The sequence below is a fragment of the Culex pipiens genome, chromosome 2, assembly GCF_016801865.2.
Source record: "Culex pipiens pallens isolate TS chromosome 2, TS_CPP_V2, whole genome shotgun sequence".
NCBI classification, from domain to species: Eukaryota; Metazoa; Arthropoda; class Insecta; order Diptera; family Culicidae; genus Culex; species Culex pipiens.
This window is the reverse complement of record NC_068938.1, coordinates 222232058-222259132: the sequence shown is the minus strand read 5'-3', so window position 1 is coordinate 222259132 and position 27075 is coordinate 222232058. Positions and strand designations below refer to the sequence as shown.

Genomic DNA, 27075 nt, shown 5'->3' with positions numbered 1-27075 from the left:
CGCACACACACACACTTGCACACATAAAGTTGAAAGCAATCGCCTCGACCAGGCAGCCCCCAAAATGTACTTTTTTAATTGCAAAAAAAAAGAAATTCCCGAAAAAAAATCGCAGAGGAAAATATCTACGGGTTGGCTTCCCCCTTCGCGATTAAGAGCGGAAAAAAATAGCTGACCCACCCTGCGACGACGATAAAAAAAATCGAAAAAGGGAAGGGTGCGGTGGGGCGCACTCCTCAACAAAAAGAACATGCACGCAGAGAAATTGCAACAAAAAAAAAAATCCTCCATCGCTAGAGTTATTCGTCGTGGTCACCATCGTCGTAGTCGCGCAGCAAGCGGACTGGACGGCAGGCACACACACGGAAAAAATATACATAACAAACGGGGCAAAATATATCAACAACGCGCGCGGATTTTTTATTTTTTAAGTTTTTCGTCGTTTTTTGTTTGGAGGACGTTTCCATTTTCTGATGTTGCTGCTGCTGCTGCTGCCTGGAAGTGCAATTTTCCCCGCGGAATCGGGACGAGATTCGGGCGCGAGAGCGAGACAGGACGAAAAAAGGATACTCTGTGTTTTTATTTACGGGGTAAAATCATTCAACTTTTTCCTTTTTCTTTCAGCTGTTTTTTTTTTCTGCTCGCGCGATTCGTTCGCGTGTGTGACTCTATGCAATTTTGACCGGCCAGAAATCGCTGAAGAGGGGGAGAAATGGTCATCGCGAGCGCGAAGAGTTAAGTTTGTGTTTGCCTCCATGTCACCTCCACCCCCTCTTAGTAGGCTATGCATTCATCTCTCGCGCTCAAATCACATGGGTATGAGCTTCTGTGTATGTGTACCTAAGTGTGTGTGTGTGTGCAGGACAGAACGAGTGAACACGATTTTTCCTAGTGCCCTTTCTCCCTTGGTCCAGCGAGGTCCCCCCCCCCCATTCACCTACCCTACACCACTTGCCCCCGATGGAAAAAAGTCACTCTGGAGAGTGGACACCAAATTTGGCCGTTCTATCCGCGATTTTTAACGGTTTTCTTTTTTTTTTTGCTCGCGCTGTTCATTATTTTTTAGCAAACTCAATTCTTACTTGTATGGTGCACAAACTGCGCTGCAGCGCTGCTGGCGGAGAGCACTCTCACAAGTGCACGAGTGCGCGCGATTTTAATAAATTAAAAACTAAAGCTAAAATGATCGAATTGGGAAATTAATTTTGCTCCTTCAAGAGTTGAGGTGGGGAGAGGGGGAGGAAAGGCGTTATGAAAAGAGGGAAATAACGGAAATAAAAAAAAACTGAAAGAGCGTGAAATGAAATTACAATTTTTAGTTTTGGCACATGTGAAAACTTTTGACTCAATTCGATTGGTGGTGGGCTGCCGCGCGAAGCATCCAAGCAAGCGTCGAGTCGAGTGTTTGGCGGATGAAGGATGGACCGTCGATCGGGGCTTCGGCAAACGATGTGGCGCTCCCGTCAGGGCCTACTGAGAGTGGGACTGGGGAGCTTTCCTATTAGGAGGGCTAAATTGAACTGTGTATAGTGGAAGAGTGAAATGCAATGGTTCTTCGTTTTTTTTGGGGAAATAGTAGCTCTTTGAGAGCAGTGAAACAAAAATCTAATTATTTTGAAATTAGGACTGATCAGGGAATTGCAGTTTGCTGTTCGATAGAAGCTGACAAATTAACTCTGATGGAGTAAATGGATCCCTGAATGCTAAACTAGACTTAATATCTCTCAATGTTTTGTGAGTTCATGACAAAAACGAAAAAATTTGTCTCTTCGCGAAAACTGCAATCAATTTAAAAGTTAAGCAATGAGTTTGTTTTTGTTCTTTTTTTTCAACTTTCACGTTTTTGCGCACAGCGCGACTCAAATTTTATTTTCAAAATAAATCATATCTCGGAATAATAATAAACTTCTCCCAAATGTCAGTATTTTTCCTAAAATTTCATAAGGAATCTTTTGAATAAATTTTGCTGGGCTAGATTTTTGGAACTGAAAACTCCTACTTATCATCTTTCATGTACGTCCAAAAGAGCTAAATCGTTTCAAAATGGTGCGGAGTTATGATTTTATAAAAAAAATAGTTTATTTTACGAAAGTTGTCTTTCTTGTTTACGCGTCTATTTATTTCAGCTAGAGAAGCCGCATCAGGTTTTTGGGATCGATACGAGCATTTAAATTTGTTTTAAAATATATGAGTCACTCTGTTTCAATTTCCCCACCAAACCAACTTTTCAAGAATTCAACCTAGATTAAGTAGATTGCTCATTTTTATTTTTGATCATTGTCAAATTGAAAATATTGTTTTAGAAAAGATCAGAAAATTTCACGAATGTTTCATATTTTAACATTGAAAATCGGAGAATTAGTTGCTGAGATAATAAGAAAATGGTGGGTTGTTTGAGTGAGAATAGAAAACATCAATTTTCCTGTTTTTAAATCTTTGCATGGCAATATCTCAGCAACAAAGTGTCGTATCAACAAAGTTGAAAAACGCAAAATATAGAGAGTTTTCTCAGATTTTCATAAATATTTTTTTCATAAGTGTGCAAAAATAGGCTCTAACTTAAAAAAAATGAAAAACTGCGACTATTTTCAAAAAAGTTACCTAAAAATGGCGATAACTTAAAAACGGTGCTCTTTATCAAAATTTCAGTAAAGTACTTTTTGATTGCAAATTCAATTTTACATCGAAAATTAAAGTTGAAAATTTGCGACCAATATTTCGATTTTTTGAAAAAAAATCAGTATTTTTCAAAAATTCATAACTTGGTCAAAGATTTTTTGCCCGTTCTGGAAATTTCTGAAAAGTTGGCATTTGATGTATTCTAAAACATATCAGAAAAAAATAGTGTTTTTTTGCAAATCAAGTTTTAGTGACAAAAAGTGAAATTAAAAATCACCAAAAAAAAAATTACCGTGTACCTTTTTTTTCAGTGTAGTCTTATCCATATCTACAACTTTGCCGAAGATGCCAAATCGATCATAAAATATTTCAAAAGTTAGAGATTTTTGAATTTCCATATATATTTTTTGCATGGACAGCTGCCAAATTTATATGGAAAATTATATGCACATACTAATGATGCACAATGGCTTCTTTGGGCATATCAAGAGCACCAAAAAAGTTTTAGTAGGATTAAAAAATACAAAAATTAAATTAATAAAAAAAACCAATTTCGTAGAGAGTTGCTCATTTCCGATATAATGCAAATATAAATTGTTCAATTTCACTATTTCCAATAAAAGAAATCAAAAAACGTGGAACAAAAATTCCAAACGTCATAACTAGAGTGATTAATAAAAGTACAATCAGTAATATAAATAACATTTCAAAAAAAAATATAAATAAATTTTATGTGTTTATGAGTGATTCAGATAAATACTTTAAAAAAAGTGTCAGTTAATTTTTTTAAACTTGTTATTGATAATTTCAGAAAATTCTAAAACGTTCTATTCTATTAAATTTTAACATGGATCTTATACCAAATAGAAAAAATAAATTTATTCATAACAATTGAATGCTTTTTCAAATATTCCTCGCCTTATGATATGAATATAACGTTCATCGCAGAGTTTTAAAAATGCCTATGAGCAATTCTCTACCAAAACCGAAATGGATTTTATTTGTATTTTTTGATTTGGCTCAAACTTTGTGGGGGCCTTCCTTATGACCAAAGAAGCTATTTTGTGTCATTGATTCACCCATACAAGTCTCCATATAATTTTGGCAGCTGTCCATACAAAAATGGTACGTATATATTCAAACAGCTGTAACTTTTGATTGAATTTTCTGATCAATTTGGTGTCTTCCGCAAAGTTGTAGGTTTTGTTGAGGACTATTTAGAAAAAATAGGTATACGGAAAAAAAATTGCAGATTTTTTAATCAACATTTTTTTCACAAAAACTCAATTTCCCAAAATAATTATTTTTTGATTTTCGAGATTTTTTTATATAATTTAGGGGACAAAAACCCACAACTTTTGAGCTATAGAGAAACAAAAAATAAAAACGGTCGAAATCGGCCGATTTTGAAGAAAGTTGCTCCTATGCTAAATCTGCTTTTGTTTTTTTATTTTGAATAAAGTTCTTTAGCATGCTTTTTGGAATTTTGTGCAATAAAGAAATTATGTTCTTTATGTCCCCCCCCTCCCCTCAAAGTTGGCCCGAACAATCAGGGGGCAAAACAAATATTTTTTTCAAAAATTGGAAATTTAAGTGCAATCTGCTGAAATCAGTTAAAAATGCATTCCCCACCGTTTGATTTGAAAATATTTTGATTTTTTTTAAACGTTTCGATGTTTAGATCACAATAAGTTTTTCTTCGCAAAAAAAAATGTTTTCGTAAATTTTTACATTTTTGTTTTGATTGCAAAACAAGTGAACTAGAGTAAAATGCATTTTAAAACACTTTTTTCACTCAAATGTTGAGACTATGGCTTTTCAAATATTTTTTTATTTTTTATCATGGAAAATATCTTTTAAAATTATTTCTTTAAAAAATAGTTCTGTTACAAAAAAAGTGAACAAAATCAATGTTTATGGAATCTCTCAATAGATTTTTTCGAATTTCGTGGCATTAACAACTTAGGGAAAATTTCATGGATTATGCAAATTCCGCAAAAGCACAACTTTGGATTGGAATCACCTAAAAATATTATTAAACGAGATTTTATGCAGCATAAATTATGTGAAACTAATAATTGATCTTAATTTTATTTTATTTATTATAAAAAATTTCGACGGTTTTGTTCGAACGCGAATCAGTTCAATACGGAGCGTCGGATCGAGGTGCTTTTTGTTGCGTTGGGTTCGTATAAGCCCAAGGAAGGTTCTTACGCTAACTAATTGACACTTTGGCCACTCTGGAACCGATTCCGGAGCATAGGCAAATTGAATGTAAAAAGTTACGTAAACTCAATTTTTAATCACAGGAGGCTGAATAAGCAAAAAAACAAAAAACGTCAACAGACAAAAAAAAGGCAAAACGAAGTTTGTCAGGTAAGACTTGTTTATTATAAACCAAAGTTTCACAAACTTGTGTTTTTTTGCCCAACAATATTAGTGATAACACAGATTGTTTGAATACCAATGTCAAAAATTCTGGATTCAATTGTAAAAACTTTTGCAGTACATTTTTTATGTAACTATCTAACTGAGACCAGGCCAATAATCGTCATAAATGGTAAATGTTAAGATTAAATTACAAATTTCACTATCACCCCATTTCTTATAAGCGCCGTTCTGTCCCATGCAGCACAACATCAAATTTGACAGTAGGACAAGCGAAACGAAACCAAAACAAAACAAAATTGCGCCCGGTAGTCAGTTGCTCGCAGGCAGTCTACAACAGAATATGAACCAAGAACGTGAATAAATGCCTTACCTGAACGTTTGAACCTGTTTGAAATAAAATTGTAAGTAGATGTTGGCTGAAAATTGATTAAGGTTAAAACGCTGCATTCGTTTCAGCTCCTGTCGACTTTAAACCCAGCTCAAATGGCCAAAACAAAGATGACGATGAGGGTGTCGTCCTCCAAGCAGCAGCTGCGACTTCCAACGGAAGTTTTGGAGCGAATATTTCTCAAGCTTCCATTCGTGGAACTGCTCACGGTTCGTGCAGCGTGCAGCGAGTTCCGCAAAATCGTCGACGAGTGCCTCAAACTGAGGGCGCGATTTCGGCTTAAATTTCCGCTGGACATCAAAACGATGGATAAGAACTTCAATCCTCAGTCGTTGATTCCGGCGTCCGGTGTGATTTTTGAGCACTTGAACATTGTGAATGTTGGTGCGTGGTGGCCGAGGATCGCCGGCGATATCACCGAGGTGACGATGAACGTTTGTGACTTTCCACTGGATATGCTGCGATTCGTGCCGAATCTTGAGGAGCTCAATCTGGACGGGGTCAAGCTGACGAAGCCCGTCTACAGCGCGTTTAAGCTGGGTAAAATGAAGCGTCTTTCGGTGAAACATGGCAGCGTTGAGATTCTGGAATGCTTGGACCAGATCATCCCGAAGCCGCTGGTCAAGTTTGAGTTTGCGGTCGACGTTGAAATGGGATATGAGGATCAGCAGAAGGTGATTCAGTTCGTGAGCTTCAGACAGGACACACTGGAAGAGTTGAACCTTAAACCGGTTGAAGGGATGCTGGAGAGGATTTCGCGACTGAATGAAGCTAGGCTGAAGCGTGTTACGCTCGGGAACTTCCAGAACTCGCCCCGCAGTGGTGAGATGCACTTGATCAAGTTTGCACGAGGTCAGTCAACTATTGAAGCGCTGACCATTCTGTACGTGGCGATTAGATCCAGTGTATGTTTGCTTATCTTAATCTGAAAACTGAAATTATTAACTGCTCGATTTCAGACTATTCGTGAAATGGGTCGAGGACTTCCGCGGTTGAAACGGTTTGTGCTTCACCTGAACTTGGTAGATAAAAATGTCCTGGAAGCTGCCACTAAATCGATGCCAATGCTGGAGTACCTGGAGGTCAAAGGTCCGTTTACGGTGACGGGATGTGACGGGGAGAGCGAAAACAAGCACCTGAAGGAGTTGGTTCTCCGAAACTGCGAGGTGTCCGCCGACAACCTGAAAAAGTTCCTCCAGTACACACCGTTCCTGACCAGACTCACGCTGGAATACGTCAAATTCGACGATTGGTCCGACTTTACCGAGCTCATGTCCGGCCTGTACTCGCTCGAATATCTCCGACTGCACATTGTGTCCGTGCGGAACCACGACGATTACGACGCGCAAGAGCATGTCAACAAGAGCGTGAAATATGTGGAGTTGGACGGAAATGGCAACTTGAGCACCTGGGAGGTGAGCATGATGTTTCTGATGTTTCCCGAGCTGAAGGAGCTGCGATGTTCGTCGCTGGAGAAGTTGAATCTGCACGTAATCGTGAAAGAGTTGGGCATCATGGGGAAGACGGTGGGGAATTTGGTTCTGCGGAACTGTAAGATAAGTCAGGCTGTGGTTCAGAACATTGTGGAGTACTGCGCGGAGCTGCAACGACTGGAGATTGAAGGGGACACCGAACTGACCGGGGAGGAGTTGGGCCGCTTCCGGGCGTACATGAGGGAGGCGGGGAAGGAGTTTGTTGAAACGTAAAATAAAATGTTATGCTTTTGTTATGGCTAATATAAAAATAAAGTCCAAGTTAATTTCACTTAAAACCTTACGTTTACATTCCCTTATATCGCTTCGCTTCACTGATTTTGATTTTAGTGGATTGCAGACTGGATTTCGTCATGTGAAGTGATGTCTTAACCCAATTACACCTGCACCAGATTCTCAGCCATCCTATAGCGGCCGCTCCCATCTCCACCGCGCAACAACGACAAGGAAAAGGATTTGAAATACGGAAAATGTTGATGCTTCACTTTTTTAAGAGGATAAGGAAAAATCTCCACGGTTTCTCCAAATAAGTTTAGCTTAGAGTTGGACAGTTTTGTGGGAAGGTACAAGGTCAACTATTCTTCTCTCTTATATTACTCAGGGTGGCCACTCAAGTCGAGAAATCGAAAAAGTCGGGAAAAAGTCGGGAATTCGCCAAAATCCGCAAAAAATCGGGAAAAAGTCGGGAATTCTAAGCATACTTGTTTGAAAATTATTTTTTAACTCTTGAATAATTTTGTATTTTTTTACAATTTTCCGATTGACACTCAATTCTGCTTTAGTAACCTACTTTAAATTTTAAGGTTCTTTCCACTATTTCAATATATTTGAGTATGGAAAGGCTGTTTAAGACATTAAAAATCTTAATGAATATTCGATTTTGACCCAGATTTTCATAATATTTAAGTAATTTATAATATTTTTTTTTTCTCAAATGTTGCCCTTGAACTTTTTTTGTGAGTATGGTAAAATTACCTACTATAGATAAATCTGGATTTTTAGTTTTCGGATGCTTAAATATCGAATAAAACCAAAATTAAAAAACAAATTATATCAAACTGAATTTTCATTGAAAAATAAAACAGTTAAATACTGGCCATGTGAATTTACATTGATTAAATAATTCAATATCAAAAATTACAAAATTAAAAAGGGGAAGTTGGCAAAAACATTTTTTATGAATTCCTTGGCATTTCTCTAAATCCTTTGAAAGAATAATAACAGCAATTATATTTAAATCTTTCTTTGATTTAAAATGAAGATGAAGTTTAAAAAAATAGGAACGAAATTTTAAGTTCAGTTACCATTAAGTTTTGTCATTTCCAGTTGAAACGAAGTATCAAAAACTATACGTTTGCCAATTGAAAAAAATAACATGGAAGTTATAAGTATTGTTGATCTTTCGATAATTTTTCAAAGACATATTGTTTGGCAGGCCAAGGATTGATACCTAAGAACATGCAATGGCACTGACCTTGTTGCGTGCTCTTCGGTTGACGTCCACGTAAGGAACATCCTGGAAGGAGCGCAACTAACTACATCCGTAGTTCTGTTAGATCATCCGAATTATCTTGATCAGAACAGTATAGCTCTGGTTCCTTGCGAGTGTCCTATTTTCTTACCTCCACGTTGGCTTGGTTTTCATGATGACCTAGCTGGTGGCCTGTGGAAACGGATCGTAAACCTTTGACCACCGCGGGTCAGAGTCGAGACGGCTAGAAGAAAAGGGCGCAACAATGTGGGAAAGGGAAGTAATTTGTTATTGTAGACGGTATTGTTTTGATTCGCAGTATGTTGAGTCAACTGCTGTGGATGTACCTGAAACATCGCACAAAGGGGTTTCTCTTCTCTTCATTCTCAGCTACCACCTATCTCCTATTTTTATTTTGCTCTACTGATTCTCACTTCTTCATTGATTCTTCCATTTAATATCCATCATTTGATTTTGATTCTCTTGTCTCTCAAAGCTTTTCCACTCTTTTTTACCAATTGATACTGCTTTAACAAACTTTGTGTTTTTCCTTAAAAAATACTTTTCCTCAATGTACTAGTAATATCAAGCCTATTTATCATTAGTCTTTTCTCTTTTGATTTTATTGCGAATTTATTTATTTGAATAATTCTTTATCTACCGTAATCTGGGGTGAATCGGGACTACAGTCTGAATAGGGACAGCAGTTTTTAGAGCACCTAATGCTTTTAAATTTGGAAATGGATGTACACATTTTGTTGGCCTGAGTCTGTTCTAACTGAAACCAACCAGAAAAATCAAAATATTGTGCTACATCATGGTTAAACTGCTGTCCCAATTCACCCTTAAGTGTCCCGATTGACCCCAGTTTACGGTATCCTATAAGTAATCATTACTATAATCTACGCTTGTTTTTTATCTCTATTTATTAACTATTGTTTAATTTTATATCTACTACATACAGCTTCTCATTTTTATTCTTTAAAATAAAATCAACATTCTCTTACTATTGATTCTTGATTTTTTTATAAAATATATTCTCTTTAACTGTCTATCGTTTTCAATCTTCACCCTTTTTTCAAACAAGTGAGGTTTGAGCCCTTACTCAATTTATGGAATGGTTAATGGATTAACACAAATATTACTATTGTACTTTTGAAAAACTTTTCTAAAATGCTTAGGACCAAAATATTGTAACAAAACACCGCGACAAAAGAAAAAGCAACAGATAAACACGACTCAACACTAGGAAAGATTTCAGGAGAAAAACAACACCCAGTAAAATAACAACTAGTTTTTGGATTCAAACTAAAAATAAAACAGTTTTGCTTTAATGAAAGTTGATAGGCACACTATAAATGGTTAGGCGCTTATACTTACATCAAACCCTACGTAATGTACCACCCCCGGCCGAGTTAAAATGCGTAACCGGAAAAGAAGGTGTGCATGCCTGGCACGAACACTCAAAGCGTGTTCTAGCGTGCTGCTCGTACTGACTCAGAGCAAGGGTGAGATGTAGGTGTAAGGGCAGTGCGTGTTCGTCGGGAACCTGGTGCATAAGATCGGTCAAGGCCCGTTCTTACACTGAAAATTGCGAATTGCGAATTGCGAAAGACATATTGTTTGTGTTTCTACTCTGAATCGCAATAATGAATTTCCATTTTGAAGTATTTTTTTATTTGTTGTTCAGTTTTGTGGAGACTGAGATTCCCACGTGTCGGGATCTCCAGTGTGGCCGAGACGCCACCAGACTGTTCGACCGCTGCCGAGGGACTGGCTGTGCTGCCGTGCGCTGACAGCTGTGTGTGTTGACGTGCGGAGGCAGGGGGTTGATGTCCCTGCACACATATTGAGATCCATAGACAGGGGGGCGCTATGCGGGCCCACACATCTTCCCCCTTCTCTAGAAAAAAAAATACAGCAACGCTGGTGCTTCTCATTTGAGGGGACCTACTTGCTAAAAAACTGACATGCACTCTCCTTTAAGCTTTAGAATCAGGATAAGGATCAAATACAAACCACCACATTCACGACCCCCAGGTCTTCTGTGGTCTTTATTGCAAGTTTCTGCTCGAACCTAGGAGTCCGAAGGCTTGAATGGGGAGGGCACCCAAACCTCTTTCTGCTCCAAGGAACCTTCCACCCCCAGGGTTCGAACTGACGACCTTTGGATTGCGAGTCCAACCGCCGCCAGCGATGCCACCGGAGCAGGCTTGGTTTGGTGTGTTGTTTGTCTTTATAGCAGGGAGACGACTCCCACACCTGGAATGACTTAACGGCCTAACAACAACCGAGGCCGGGACCGACGTTTTACTTCCCAATCCGATGGAAGGTTGGAGCAGATGGGAATCGAACCCATGATCATCCGCTTACAAAGCGGACAGCGTAACGATTCGGCTAAGTCTGCTACCAGGACAAGGATATAATCTTTAAATCATTATGGAGACGCTAATTTGTTGCCGACACCCTTGTAGCCACCACGATGCACAAGCCTCGACGACCGTCCAATGAAAGAGGAAGACGCTGCTCGCGAATTATTATTTTTTAGATTTTTATCGATTATCCTTTCTTCTGATGTATTTCCTAACACATTTTTACAAAACCATTTCTTTCTTCTCTCATTTTTTCACTTGTTCGCTATGGTGCCATACACATTTTTATGAATGTATCTCTCCACTCTTTTCATTTTAATTTTTTTCTTACCTTTACCAGGCATTCCCTTTCAGTGTGTTCACCAGTCGTTGCGCCCTTTAGTTATTTCACAAGCCAGAAGGGCCTTTCAGTGAGAGATCACAAGCCGTTGATGTCTTCCGTTGTGCTCACAAGCCAGACAGGCCTTTCAGTGAGTGTTCACCAGTCGTTGCGGCCTATTCAGCGAGTTCACAAGCCGGAAGGGCCTTTCAGTGAGAGCTCACAAGCCGTTGTTGAATCGTTGCGGCCTATTCAGCGAGTTCACAAGCCGGAAGGGCCTTTCAGTGAGAGCTCACAAGCCGTTGTTGAATCGTTGCGGCCTATTCAGTGAGTTCACAAGCCGGAAGGGCCTTTCAGTGAGAGCTCACAAGCCGTTGTTGAATCGTTGCGGCCTATTCAGTGAGTTCACAAGCCGGAAGGGCCTTTCAGTGAGAGCTCACAAGCCGTTGTTGAATCGTTGCGGCCTATTCAGCGAGTTCACAAGCCGGAAGGGCCTTTCAGTGAGAGCTCACAAGCCGTTGTTGAATCGTTGCGGCCTATTCAGTGAGTTCACAAGCCGGAAGGGCCTTTCAGTGAGAGCTCACAAGCCGTTGTTGAATCGTTGCGGCCTATTCAGCGAGTTCACAAGCCGGAAGGGCCTTTCAGTGAGAGCTCACAAGCCGTTGTTGAATCGTTGCGGCCTATTCAGCGAGTTCACAAGCCGGAAGGGCCTTTCAGTGAGAGCTCACAAGCCGTTGTTGAATCGTTGCGGCCTATTCAGTGAGTTCACAAGCCGGAAGGGCCTTTCAGTGAGAGCTCACAAGCCGTTGTTGAATCGTTGCGGCCTATTCAGTGAGTTCACAAGCCGGGAGGGCCTTTCAGTGAGAGCTCACAAGCCGTTGTTGAATCGTTGCGGCCTATTCAGTGAGTTCACAAGCCGGAAGGGCCTTTCAGTGAGAGCTCACAAGCCGTTGTTGAATCGTTGCGGCCTATTCAGCGAGTTCACAAGCCGGAAGGGCCTTTCAGTGAGAGCTCACAAGCCGTTGTTGAATCGTTGCGGCCTATTCAGCGAGTTCACAAGCCGGAAGGGCCTTTCAGTGAGAGCTCACAAGCCGTTGTTGAATCGTTGCGGCCTATTCAGCGAGTTCACAAGCCGGAAGGGCCTTTCAGTGAGAGCTCACAAGCCGTTGTTGAATCGTTGCGGCCTATTCAGCGAGTTCACAAGCCGGAAGGGCCTTTCAGTGAGAGCTCACAAGCCGTTGTTGTCTTCTCGCAAGTTGTTACGTAAACATTCACGAACCCTTCCCCCACAGGCCTTACTGAAGATATTCACAAGCCTCCAATTCTACAAGCCTTTCAGTGAACATCCACAAGCCATATTTACGCCAGGCATAAGTGGACATTCACAAGCCCCTTCACCCTTGCCTTCACCTCAAACTTTCCAGTGAATATCTACAAGCCATCTCCTCTTTCACAACGTCAAACAGTTTCCTTCGACCACTTCCTTATGGTCCTTTCACACCCATTTAATTTTTGTAATTTTCTTCTGTATTCAGCAACCAGGTGCTTTAATTACAAAAAAAGAAGAAACATTTTGTTCATAACTCCCTTAAAAATCGTGCGAAACAAAAACCTAACATTCTCAAAAACAAAAGAATATTATTGAGAACAAATGATTTTGTTTGCAGACAAACCACAAAAAGTACAGATATTGAAAATCTGATACCCCTGCCGACCTGTCATTTCTTTCTCCCTCTCACGCAGTTCAATTTTTTTTGACTTCTGTCTCCTCGTCACTTTCCCTTCTTCTTGACCACATTCTAACAACAGAACTTTTCACACCACAAGAATGCGTCACCGCCTTCTTTTTAACTCACCTGCAACCGCGCTGAGGGGATGTCGAGAAAAAAAACACACAAGATTACACCAGAAAAGAAATTTTTTTCTCCTGGCAGGATTCGCCATTGTAGAAACTGTGATTCCCACGTGTCGGGATCTCCAGTGTGGCCGAGACGCCACCAGACTGTTCGACCGCTGCCGAGGGACTGGCTGTGCTGCCGTGCGCTGACAGCTGTGTGTGTTGACGTGCGGAGGCAGGGGGTTGATGTCCCTGCACACATATTGAGATCCATAGACAGGGGGGCGCTATGCGGGCCCACACAAGTTTCAGTGGGTCTCGTGGCGCAGGGGTAGCGGCTTCGGCTGCCGATCCCGATGATGCTATGAGACGCGGGTTCGATTCCCGCCTTATCCACTGAGCTTCTATCGGATGGTGAAGTAAAACGTCGGTCCCGGTTTCTCCTGTCTCGTCAGAGGCGCTGGAGCAGAAATCCCACGTTAGAGGAAGGCCATGCCCCGGGGGGCGTAGTGCCAATAGTTTCGTTAGTTTCAGTTTCTGTATTTACAAAAAATGCCTATGGTTGGATTTTTTCAATTCACTGGAATTTTTTTTCGGTTTGTTAATATTGACTTTTAATAGAAAGTTTTATGTTTGAAATCATTCTTTAGATAAGAAATGCCTATTATTTGAGCATTCTGGAAAAGTCGGGGATTTTGAAATGGGTTTTGAGTGGTCACCCTGTTATCACAGACAAAATTTAAATTTCTTCCCTTGCACCACAGCGCAACTGCAAACCAAACCAGCAACTCCAAAGGCCCCTGCAGCCGCACACAAAAGTGTAGAGTCTGCACTCGATATTAATTAACGCGCAAAAAGTGCACATATTCCAGTAATAAGATAACGTTTTATCACTACCTGACCATATAAAACCACGCCGCCGTTGCATCGGCTGCTGGACCCCGCTCGGGGGACATTTTTAATTTCATATTTGTCCTTTTCCGGCGAGTCGCCGCTTGTAAAGGGTCCGCACAACCCCGCCGAAACAAAAAAAGAAACAAAATAGAGAAAATATCGTTTCTGCGAAGCCGAAGAAAAAACAAATAAATTGAAGTTAAATAAATGCTCTGTGGGAGAGGGTGTTGGTGCTGCCGTGCATATGTGCCGTGTCTCGGTGTGTCCTTTTGTCTCCTGTTTTGTCCCCCCAGATGAGATATTTTACCCCCTTTGGCCCACCCCTTCGGGGTTGAAACCTCGCAGGACTTTGGTTGGGCGCGCGTGGTCGCGGTTGGCCATGGGCAGCGCATCGCTGTGTGTTTGTGTGTAATATCATTAAAAAATCCATTTCCCCGGCGGTGCCAAACGCCTACTACGATGGGGTGGGTGGGGTTGGAAGGGGATGCTATTACCGAAGGGTTGCTTTGACCAAATTGAAAATGTGATTTGACAAAAAGTCAAAACGTTTTTTCCTGAATCAAATGCAAAATTCGAAGCGTTTCATCAATTTCCAGTATGAAGCGGAGCAAATTAGCTCCAAGCTGAATTCCATCTAATTTGCACACGGAAGATAGTTTCGAGCAAAAAAAAACCGTTCGATCCGTCCAATTTTCATTCCGTTCGTCCTATCGTTCCGTCCAACGCCTGGACATTACTGTGCCAAAAGGAAGAGGGCGCAAAAAAGCCCTCACATCCATCACCTTGGTAAGCAGAATCCTTTTTTTTTTGCTCCGTCCAACAACCCCTCTTCGACGGGAAAGGATCACGCGATGCGTTCGCCCGCTCTACGCTGCAGGCTGATATTAACTGCATTGCCACCTAACCCCACTTCCCCACACCCTACCTTTGCTCACTTAATTTCCCAGCAAGCAAAAAGTCTCTTTGGATTTAATAAAGTTATTGACACACACCAAACAGAATCACACTCACACACACGCAAGCAGACACCTTGTCCAGCACACGGAGGGAAAAACTTCCAGTCGGGGTCTTGATTTTTTGATCTTGCACACTCCTCGCACACACACTCACATACGTGAAGCGGAGGGGGGGATGTTCAATCTATTTTAATTATTTCACCAAATTAATGAACGTTCATTCCCATCCCCCACCTCCCGTTCGGCGACGTGTCCAGCGATGGCGTTGCCGGCTACTCTCCGGATGGTCCTCGTGGTGTCCAGCCTAGCCTAGGACGAGCGCACAAGAGTTTGGGTATCATTATTAAGTCGAAGAACCCATCCCACCTGATGAGCTACCTCCCCCACCTCCCACCGTCTGTTTCGTAATCAGCGCACGTCAATGTGTTCGGAACGCCATGGATATGTGCAGCGGCCAGTAGGCGCTGATCCTGCAGCAAGCGCTTGCTTGGCCAACTGCGATGGATCTCCGGTCTCTCGGGCGCTTGCTGTTGGTCTGATGGACGTATATTGCGGAAATCGACGACGGCGATGGTGGGTGAGAAACGCCGATAAATAGTAGTAGTAGGCGTCGGGAAGGTTTTTTGCTTTGTAGGAGAAGGAGGGTGTCCATCGCGGAAGAAAATGTGAATTTTAATTTGGGACGATCGGAAATGTATCATTGGTGGACATTGGTAAGAGATATGAAATGAAATTATTTTTCCAAGAAGTTATTGAACAAAACTTCTCAAATACAAGCAATTTTTCCAATGTTGAAAAAAATGTTCTTTTAATTTTTAAATCAAACTTTTTTATAAATACGAAAAAGTCAATAAAAATTTTGAATTTGTATCGAAACTTGAACTTAAATTAAATAAAATTATCGATAATCTAATTAGAATTTTTCAAAGCCTTGAAATAAAATTGATTTAATTTTTAATGTTATTTCAATCTATGAATCGAAATGTACTTTACATATTTTTCGAAAAGATTTAAAAGTTTCCTTCAAAGATATTGATGAAAAGCAAACAAGAAAAATGTGATTATCTCTACATCAACAAAATTGCATCAAATTTTTAAATGACAATCAAATATTAGCCCGGATTTGTAAAAAATAAAAATATTGTTGGGTAATTCTCCGCCAACTCACACAGCAGTTGCCCCGACCCCTCTTCGATTTGCGTGAAACTTTGTCCTAAGGGGTAACTTTTGTCCCTGATCACGAATCCGAGGTCCGTTTTTTGATATCTCGTGACGGAGGGGCGGTACGACCCCTTCCATTTTTGAACATGCGAAAAAAGAGGTGTTTTTCAATAATTTGCAGCCTGAAACGGTGATGAGATAGAAATTTGGTGTCAAAGGGACTTTTATGTAAAATTAGACGCCCGATTTGATGGCGTACTCAGAATTCCGAAAAAACGTATTTTTCATCGAAAAAAACACTAAAAAAGTTTTAAAAATTCTCCCATTTTCCGTTACTCGACTGTAAAAAATTTTGGAACATGTCATTTTATGGGAAATTTAATGTACTTTTCGAATCTACATTGTCCCAGAAGGGTCATTTTTTCATTTAGAACAAAATTTTTCATTTTAAAATTTCGTGTTTTTTCTAACTTTGCAGGGTTATTTTTTAGAGTGTAACAATGTTCTACAAAGTTGTAGAGCAGACAATTACAAAAATTTTAATATATATACATAAGGGTTTTGCTTATAAACATCACAAGTTATCACGATTTTACGAAAAAAAGTTTTAAAAAAGTTGGTCGTCATCGATCATGGCCGTTCATGGTCACCCGCGACAGACACGGACGACGAAACAAAGAGAAACGCAAAAAGTAACTTTTTCAAAACTTTTTTTCGTAAAATCGCGATAACTTGTGATGTTTATAAGCAAACCCCTTATGTATATATATTAAAATTTTTGTAATTGTCTGCTCTACAACTTTGTAGAACATTGTTACACTCTAAAAAATAACCCTGCAAAGTTAGAAAAAACACGAAATTTTAAAATGAAAAATTTTGTTCTAAATGAAAAAATGACCCTTCTGGGACAATGTAGATTCGAAAAGTACATTAAATTTCCCATAAAATGACATGTTCCAAAATTTTTTACAGTCGAGTAACGGAAAATGGGAGAATTTTTAAAACTTTTTTAGTGTATTTTTCGATGAAAAATACGTTTTTTCGGAATTCTGAGTACGCCATCAAATCGGGCGTCTAATTTTACATAAAAGTCCCTTTGACACCAAATTTCTATCTCATCACCGTTTCAGGCTGCAAATTATTGAAAAACACCTCTTTTTTCGCATGTTCAAAAATGGAAGGGGTCGTACCGCCCCTCCGTCACGAGATATCAAAAAACGGACCTCGGATTCGTGATCAGGGACAAAAGTTACCCCTTAGGACAAAGTTTCACGCAAATCGAAGAGGGGTCGGGGCAACTTTTCCCGATTTCGTGTGAGTTGGTAGAGAATTACCCTGTTATAAATTCTAACATCTGATATTAACGATGATAAGTGTTTTTTTTTGCATTTTCAAATGTTAAGGAAGATTCGAAAATTTGTGAAGTAATTTCATTTGAAAGATCAGAGAGTTTCACGATACTTTAAATTTTAGACTTTTTTCCGAAAAATTGGCAAGGCTTCTAAATTAATTTTGATCAATCAATTTTGATCAATCAATGTGTCATAGCTCGAAATGATGACATTTTTTTCTAAAACATTTCCAAAAATGAGTGTTTTCAAAAAAGGATGAATTGTCCAATTAGAAAAAACAATAGTTTTTTTTTAAGTTTGAACTAAGTTTTTTTTAATCTTAAAAAAATAATATTTTTTCTAATTTGTCAACTCATACAAAAAAATAATTCCGCATAGTAACCTTTTAAGAGAACTTTCATTTTTAGATATGTTTTAGATGGAAAAGAAAATTATTTTATAAATTTTATTTTTGTAAAGTTTTACAAATTCACCGAAGAAACCAAATCGAGCAGCTTATCTGTTTTCAAGGTACAGATTTTTGAATGTTTTGATAGCCTTTTTTGTATGGAAGGTTGCTGAAATTGTATGGATGAACCAAAAATACAAAGTGACTTTTTTGGTCACACAAAGTTTCATCAAAATCAAAAAATAGAAATTTATTAAAAATGCTGAATCTTGAAAGAATTGTTAATTTGCCAATATTGTATAGAGACTTGTAAGGACGGACTAATTATTTAAAATATTTTTTTTTCTGGTCATAAAAAATACAAACAATATATAAAATTGAAAAAATACAAATAAATAAATTTGCAATAAATTTGCTCACTCTTAAGAGAATCGCTCATAAATTTAAGGTTTTTTTCAGTTTTCATTAGAAAGTACAGTCCACACTCGAAGGCCTATACAAAATTTTCACTTCGGAAATTCGAAACTAAAAAAAAAAATGTTCGAATAAATGAACTTCGCATAATCGAGTCTGGATTGTACTGCAACTTGACAGTTGTTCAGTTGAATGTTTTAAGCGTTCTTTTATTACGTAACGCAGTAGGGGGAGGGTGGGGGGGATGGGGGTGGTCGAAGGCTGTGTTACGATCCTTAATTTTTTTTTAATTTGTATAGAATTTTGTTACGAGGGGGGACGGAGTTTAAAAATCCAATCTTTTGCGTTACGTAATGAAAGAACGCCCCAACAATTTATTCAAAATAATATAAATTTTAACTTCAGTCAAAGTTTAGTCCAAACTTTGCTGAAAATCCGTAAAAAAAATATTTTTTTGTAAATTATCTTACCAAACATTCAAAACATTTTAGTCTCAGAAAGCCAATTAATTATTTTTTCAATTCTTTTTCAATAACACTCAAAAACTGTTATCATTGCTAGATTTCTTTTTCAAGCCAACCATTGCGCCATGGGTTTATTTTTTTAAATTGATTTAAAACTTTTAATTGATATGTTTTGAAGACTACTAAGGGCATTTTTCGTATTTTTTTATTTTGCAAACAAAATCTTCAACCTAACATTGTCTATCAAGTCAAATCGTTGCAAATTTTAGGATAATTGGCTAAAAATTCAAAATATTGCATGAATAGACCATTATCGATTCAATTTTTACTGCTTTTAGTGTTTCCTTCGAAAACAAATCACATTCGAGTTTCAATAAATCAGTAAATTTTGTGTTCCGATATCAAAAGCAAATTTTTTAAAATGAAAATATCATTTTCTTCAGCCGTTTAACGGTGCAGGGTTTTTTTGCACCGATAATATGTTACACAAATTTTAGTAGTTTGAAAACTGTTGGAGATATCGATACAATTTTTGATTCAATCCCTAATGTACTGTACACAACATTATTTACAACAAAATTTGACTGTGATTACAAACTGATTGCTGCAGGATTGTGTCCGTAAGTTTGACAATTTTGGAATAAGAAGATATCAATTTCTGTAAATGCATGAATCATACTTTTACAAATTGAATTATAATGTTTTCAACTGAAAAATTCTACAAATTTAAAATGTATTCCAATCTCAACTATCTGCTCTCTGTTAGACAGGTATTATGAAAAATCTTTATCGGAAGTAATACAGATAGATGGTCTGGCAACACTGTCCTTTTTTTAAGTTATGGGAAAAGGTTCCGTCCTATTGATAACTGGCTTCGGAAATGTGTTTTTTTCGATGATAACCTGATTTTTTTATGATTTTGAGAGTACTTTTTCATGTGCCATGGGTTTTTTTTATTCTGATAGGACCCTTTGGGAAAAAAATGTAGATGTCATATAGTTTACATAATATACCCAGTGAAGTTTCAAGAACATTTTGTAATTAGGATTTTGATGTTTTACAAATCTCGTTCAATTTACCCTGCTTTTCCAATACACTTGCAAAATCACCTTCCAACAACTTGTTCATGTAAAATATACTTGTATATTTATCGGAAGCGTCTACGGCAAAAATATGATTATCGTCCGGTAGAAGCTCATCCACCACCATCAGAGAACAAGAAGTAGAAGAAGAAGCGGTCCACTAACTGACTGCTGTTGCTGTTTTTCCACCATCAGAAATCATCGTCCTCATACTTGGGTCCATCCTCCTCCCAGACCCCCACCAAAGCCGGAGGAACGAACGTGAAACGAGTTGGCTTTCCGATAAGTCCAGCTTGCCAGCCCCGTCGTTGGTGTATTGACGAACCCCACGTGGAGCTCCCTCTCATACCCCTTCCCTCCCAAAAGGGGTGGGTGAAAAAGTCGCGCGCTTTCCCGAAAGATGTGCACTCACTCTCCCTCACTTCTGCGCTGGACTGCTGCAGTCGCCTGCTACGATGCGGATGGGATGAGAGCCAGCTCTGATGAGCACCATTCGCGATGAGCAAATGTGGAATGAAGGTTTGTGTCGGTGTGTTACACCATATCTATCCGCATTATAATCGCCGTAATGATATAAGGTGTGGGTGTTTTAAATTCAGTTACCCCGGAGCACCTCCCCACGCTCACATTTCTGTCCAGCAGCGTGGATTTTTTCGATCCGTGGATTAACGAGGAACGTCGGTTGGACATTGAAATTACGGTTCGGCCAAGGAGAAGGAGAGCGAGCGAGCGATACACGTGAAATGTCGTGCTCATATCGAGGATGAGCAAGAAACGGTTGATTACGATCAACTGAACTGTTATGAGGTGGGGGCGTTTGCAGTGGCTACTTGGATGGACGTCAAAAGTTGAAACATCGAGAAGTTGCCGCTGTGGATAATGAGTCAAATTTGCTTTAAATATGGCAAAATTTCAAGCTGTTTTTCAAACTGAAAATTTCAAAAATATCGCTGTTCTAATTCAAAGTCCAAAGTCAAGTGTTGGAAACCTGGTTTGCCGAGGACGCTCAAAAGTTGACTCCCCTGATACACATTTATGAAACATGTTCGTGTTGACCCCGCTCCACTCAAAGCATCCTCCAGAAGAGTTATCCTTCAACTTTTTTTGTTGTTCCTCTTGGACGCGCACCCGCCTGAAAGTAGGCAACCGCTGTAACGTGGCGGCATTCTTTTTTTATCGCGAAACCCGCGGTGTCGATTTTTCCGTTGTCGGATGGTGTGACGGCTATATTTCTCGTTTCGCGACGCCTACGAGACCGGACAGTGGCCAAGGACGGAGTGCGCCCCGTCAGGGTGTTGCCCCGTTCGATGCTCATAATAACGTATGCAATGCTAATGCTTTATTACGATGACTTTTTTCACGCTTGGGAAGGTTGGATTCGTTTTTTTTATTTCGCGAGCGCCAAATGGGTGGTGCCAGCGACGTTGTCTGGTGAAATTTCTGTTGAAGGAGATGACCATCCCGAGGGGGTCAACGATTGGGTAGGTGGACGTATTTTGAGCTGATTGTGTCGAAAATAGGAAAATTATTTTAAAAATTTAGAATTCGTCGTGAAAAATTCAAATTATTTTAAAAAAAATCCACCCAAAAAATCAGTCCTTGAAGACAGAGGTGGTCTGGTGATTAGGATACGTGCAACGTTTCGTAACATCGTGGTCTTTGTTGGCTGTGATTTAAATGAGCGTTGATATTTATATTTTTTATATCTGTGCACTGCTGACTAGAAATAATACAGTCATCCCTTATGTTCAATACAGTTTACAGGTCAGTCCATGCTAAAAAAAATCATAGAAAATCGATAATTGGACAAAATGATTCACTTTTACCTTCATTCAAAAGCTTTTTTGTCATCTTTCGAGTGTTGCATCGACCGAAAGAAGATAAACATTGAGCCATGAAATCCACAAATTTGGAACAACAATGCAATGCAAACAAACTTTAAAACAAAATTTTAACTTCATAACTTCAAGAATTGAAGCGAATGAAACTCAAACTTTGCCATGCTTTTATTAATTGTTCGATTGGAATGATTGTATTCTTAACGACAAGTTGACGAGAACAAATTTCATAGTTTAATAAATATAGATTTCCCTGAAATTAAAAAAAAAATCGCCTGCCTAGTTTATTTTCTAGGATGGTTGCAAAAACTGTTATGTTAGTTTAAGAAAAAAGTTGCAAAATGAGGATTTTTTCAGCACGAATTGTACTTTAAACGAGGCTTTATCGAGTTGGATACATACGACGAGTGCTGAAAAAATCGAATTTTGAATCAAGTTTGAGTACAAATCCAACAAACGTAAAAAAATGTTTTCTGTATAATTTTTTTTCAGGGAAATTACTGAGCAGCATTTCAAGTGCATTGCAAAAGAAAATAGATTTATTTTGTGATTTTATGTTTCAACCATCCTTATTTTACTGAGATTTTCGAAATTTTCTTTTGTTAAAATATCTCCAAAACGAAGAACATCCTTATGGACAAATTTATCAAGAGTAAAATTAGTAAAATAAGTGGAATACAATTATGTTTGTTGGCATGGTTTTCAGCAAAAGAAAAAATGTTCATTTTTTTAACGCTTAGGCAATTTTTCTTTTTTAGCAGTTTTCTTTTAAATTTTATTTCATTTTCTGGTGATTCCAGAAAATCATAAAACATTGCAAAATGCATAACAAATTTCTTTCCAAAATGTATTATTTATTAACCCTCTACAACCCAACCCCGTTTCTAGACGGGCTTCGATTTAAAAAATCGCCAAAAATCCATTTTTCAACCAATTTTTGATCTTCAAAAAGCATTCGAAAGAAGAACTTTTAAAATTTTGGAAAATTTTAGGGTTGGAAGTTTGACTTGTTTTATGTGTCTTTGCCAATGTTTTTAAAAATGTATTTTTTTTAGAGGTCAACTTTGGCTGTATTTTTTACTAACATTTCCTATATTTTAAGTAAAAAGAAGTATGCAGTATTTTTTCTAGTGCCCCAGACTATGCCTCTACGCATTTATTTACAATTTAAATGATAATGGTTCCATTTTATAGCAGAAAATGTGAAAAACATGCAAAAAATTGACAAAAATACTGTAAAAACATGAAAAAATTAGATAGGCAAAATGTAATGATAGGAGGTGGTAGAGTAGGCCAAATACTACCAAAAACAAACATAAACTAAAGAAGATAAATGTCAATTAAAATACTAAAAATGAAACAAGAAAAACATAAAACTAGAGAAGTAAAGTTTTTCGTAGAACAAAAGTTGCTCAAAATGACCTCCTGAACACGGTAAAAATAAAAATTTTCGAAAAAAAAATGTGGGCGGTAGAGGGTTAATCCGAATAGGATAAAATACCAGATTTATAACCAATTTGTTAAATTTTTTGCATAACGTTCTTTTACACTCCTTTTGAAATAAATGTCAATCCAAGCTTTCAAAATTTTTAAGCAAAAAATATAACAAAATGTTTCTTGCATTATTTATGCTACTACCGATAATTTACAAAATATTACTGAAATTATGAAATTATGCTTTTCCGTAAGGTTTAGTCATTTTTTCCGATCCAAAAATTCAAAATTAGCAAAATGTCTAAATGTGCCCAGTTGGATTTGAAGTAAAAAAATAAACGTTGTACAAGGTATTTAAAATAGTTTACAGTCAATTGTAAAAGCTTTTTTTCCATGAAAATTCAAATTTCCAACAATTTTTTTGCACCCTTATTTTTTGGATAATTTTTTAACAACAACGTGTCAACAACTTGAAATTTAATTAGCATTGGCCTAAAACATTGCAATTTACAATATTAAAAAAAATCTGAATTTGTCATGCTTGGAAGCCACTGTTAAAAATCTTATAAAGTATTTCGCGTCCACAGGATACACGGTTCCCGTGAAATCGCGAAAAATCACTAGTCATGAATCTTGATCTTGAAAAGTATTACTTGACGATACAGGTGCTGAAAAGTGCAACAAGATAAACAGTATCAAAACTGTCAATTAAATAAAAGACGAGCTGTAACCGTCCTAAGGTAGTCTAAATAAGTTATTTTCAAACAATGTTTACCTTCCTTCAGAAAAGAAAAACTCAGAACCAACTCGATAGATCACCGATCTGCACAAGAATTATCAACAAAAAAAATCATAACTTTTTTTTATTTTAATATTCCAACATAACATTTTTTCTGAATGACAATTTTTGATATAATCCAGCCTGGATTAGGTTTTGAATTGGTCTTGAGAGTTTTACTGGGAAATTCTTGCAATTTTTCTCTTTTTACTTTTTTTATGAATTGCCATGGAAAATCTATTTTTAAGTTGATATTTCTACACAACTTCAGCAGAATAGTATGCATAAACTGATAATAACAGAGATTCAGAGGCTTTTCATCATAAACATTTAAGAATCTTTTGAACATTGGAAATAACGATAATTTTTGTTATACCAGTGGATTAACTCAATCTATCAATTTGGTCTAGAATGTATAATGAAATGATCCTGCCAGATCTAGTCCGTGAGCCAAATATAAATAAAATTAATTCATCAAATCACATTTGGTCCTTTATTCATTTTATTTCCAGCATGCATTCATGCCTACCCTCCAGTTACAAAACTAATAAAAAAACCTAGAAAGAAAGAGTCCGAAAAAAACGAAAAAAACCTCCAAAATAAATTCGTACCGTCAAGCCTCACAGTGGCCTCGCGATGATGCAACCTCCGATGAATCAGAAATCATCATCGTCAAACCATCACATCAGACTCCTCATCGCGAATGAGACAAAGGCGTGGGGGTGGAAGGAGCGAGCACAATTCTCGTCATTCAAATATAGATTGAAATTGTCGATTCTGTGTTAATTATTTGATTTAATTATTGCATTTTTTGTGTTGCAAGTTCCAGCGTGGCACGCTGAGGGTTGGCTTCTTTTTTTTATGCGACTTCCTCAGTCCAGCAGGTGCAATCGAACCTCGAAACATCATTCATTATTATCGTTACTTTCGCGTTCGCGTTTTGCGCTGCGCGGCAAGATTTTTTTCTGCACTCCCTCGATTTTTCGATCAACGCGAATCTCACAGAGCAATAGACGGTTTTTTTCGGCGAGGGTTCCGTCCATCCCCCCGTTTATCTCTGCTGTCCAATGGGCATGCATTCAGTCGTTGATGAATCGAAATCGCATCGCGAGTGAGCAAAAAAAAAAGAGTGCCAAACCCTATAGATCAAGTTACCTGGGCTGACTGATGCAGCCTACTTGACACAATGCAGTCAGAAATTATTTGCTGTTTGCATCATTCACTCATCATCAGCGACGTCGTCGGCGTTCAACGTTCTACCTGGTTCTAGTAGGCTATGAACAGTGCGCGGCAGGACAGACAGTTCCTCTTCCTCGAAAACAAAACGTGACAGGGAAATTGCAGTTGGCCATGCATCCAGAGAGGACGAATGAACGAACGAGTTCGGGCTAAATTGTGACGCAAATTTGATTCTAATTTGCAGTAATTTGGTGAAAATGTTTGAACAATTAGAAGCTTTGTTTCGGGCTAATGAAAGAATCACGTTACATGGGAGGCGTTTTTTCACGGTTGCATTTTTTAGCTGCATGACATTTTCGATTGTTGTTTGACTTTCACTTTTGGCGAATCGATTATAATTCGACTAATGAGCTCAAACTGTAATTCGATTATGAAAAAAAGTCTACTTGGCAGAACAATTGCATTACAAAAATACATTTTAACGCACAAACACTTTGAAACACAAGTGACAAGATGATCCCCGGTAGAACCATTAGCTTGATTTATATTTCATTTTAGCTCCGTGTTTTTTGTTTGACTTTGTTGTAACGTGGCAAATCGACACATGTCAATCAATAAAAATTGTTCTTCAAAACGAGCTAATTGAACCACTTTGCTCGAAGGGTTGTTGCTATTTCTGTCAGGGTGAAATGAGAGAAAGCATTATTTCTTGACAAATTTTGATGAAGAAAATAAACATATTCAATTTATTTAAGTTCATGATTGACTTACAAATTAATTAATTACTTAATTAATTGAGATAGGAATTTTTCTAAGTAAATCCAAATCGAAATATTTTTAAATGATGAAAAACATTTTCAAATGGCGGTTAACTTATTTGAAAACATTATAATCTTTCTATTCAAATTGATTCTAATCAAACTGATGATGTTATAAAAAATAATAGATTATTTAGGACAGTTTCAAAGTCTCATAAGAATACACGAATGTTTTCAAATGTAACCATTTTATCCACTTCTTGTCTCACTTTTCCGTCTCTTCTCTCTTTACTCATTACAACATGAAATTATACCATTTTTTCCCCGCGTCCAATATAATTAAACATAATTGTGACTAATTACCAGTTTTTGAAATTTGTCAATTTTAATTTCCGGCTTAATTGCGACATTTACGATTTTCTACGCGCGTTCGTCGTCGTTCGTCGTTCATGGCCTGCTACTGGCCTGCGAACCGACGAACGAAACGTGAGCTCGATTCTTCCGGCGTCAAACGAATCAGCACCGTCATGGCCTGCTCGATTCTCAATTCCTTCCGTCGTCATCGCCGTCAACACCGTCGTCTTTTTTAACCTTTTTCCCTTTTCTCGAACTTTTTCCCCCCGCAGGACCGTGAAAGAAGTGATAATTGCAGCCGATCAAACAGTCCGGTCGTGCTGGACGAGCTGAACCGGTGTGCCGCCACTACGAAGGTGGCCGCCGCCCTCCGCAGCCGGGAGAAAATGTCCCCGCTGTCCCTGCCAACCCCGGGCGGTTCGCCGAGTTCGGCCGCGGCCGCTGCCGCTGCTGCAGCCGCCGCCTCCGCCCAACTGCACCTAAACGGAACCAGTGAGTAGTACATATCGAGTTCAAAGAACGCCACCTTGCCTCAGTTGCCCCCGCTTACCTTCCTCCCTTCTTTCCTCTCTTCCCTCCTCCAAAAACAGTGCAAGACATGCTGAATCTGCAGAAGCTCCAAAGTCTCGCCCAGCTGACCAGTCTGCCCGGGTTGGGGCTGCCGACGGGGGGCATTCCGTCGGCACTGTTGGCCAACAACTCGCCGCTGAATCTCAGCCTCGGAGCGCAAGCTCATTCGCCGACGGCGGTGATGGGAGCGCTGGCGGCGGCGGCCACTCCACAGCCCTTGCCGGCGGCCGCTGCCGCCCAGATGCCACAGTTGATACTGGCCTCGGGGCAGATTGTGCAGGGCATCCAGGGAGCCCAGCTGTTGATACCGACGTCGCAAGGTGAGTTTTGAGGGGCGAGGGGGGGATCTAGTAGTCCTTTAAATTATGAGAGAAGAGTAAAACACATGAATTTTCAAGACATTTGAAAGCAAAACATTTTCAAAATGCAATGTTCTTTAAGTTTACTAAATAATTCAACGATAAGTTTGACACGCACGTAATGCTAATTTTTTTTTAAATAAAATATTTGTTTAGTGATTAATGTTATTTCGTAAAACTTGTATAGGCCGTAACAAATATTTT

The 27075-nt window shown here is 38.7% G+C and overlaps 2 protein-coding genes across 6 annotated transcripts in view; both read left to right on the top strand.

The window, feature by feature from the left end:
• The window catches only part of LOC120423808 (polyhomeotic-proximal chromatin protein), a 180005-nt gene that overhangs the window by 137905 nt on the left and 15025 nt on the right, over positions 1-27075 (top strand). For all 5 annotated transcript variants that reach the window (XR_005606285.2, XR_005606286.2, XM_039587725.2 and 2 more), the window contains exons 3-4: positions 26215-26434; positions 26533-26832. Coding sequence is in view for 3 of the 5 variants with exons in the window: in XM_039587725.2 (XP_039443659.1) it covers positions 26215-26434; positions 26533-26832 (520 nt within the window). In the remaining 2 variants the exon portion in view is untranslated. The remainder of the gene's footprint in view (positions 1-26214; positions 26435-26532; positions 26833-27075) is intronic.
• LOC120423809 (uncharacterized) lies at positions 5283-7230 on the top strand. The gene is made up of 3 exons (XM_039587729.2): positions 5283-5411; positions 5467-6303; positions 6358-7230. Exons 2-3 carry the CDS (start codon positions 5494-5496, stop codon positions 7102-7104), a joined length of 1557 nt encoding a protein of 518 aa, XP_039443663.1. The 5' UTR covers positions 5283-5411; positions 5467-5493; the 3' UTR covers positions 7105-7230.

What these genes read in the sequence shown, in the direction of transcription:
- LOC120423809 (XM_039587729.2), top strand. Translation starts at nt 5,494, where the DNA reads ATGGCCAAAACAAAGATGACGATGAGGGTGTCGTCCTCCAAGCAGCAG. An exon ending in ACGTGGCGATTAGATCCAGT is followed by an intron (nt 6,304 to 6,357) that starts GTATGTTTGCTT and finishes GCTCGATTTCAG; the next exon opens with ACTATTCGTGAAATGGGTCG.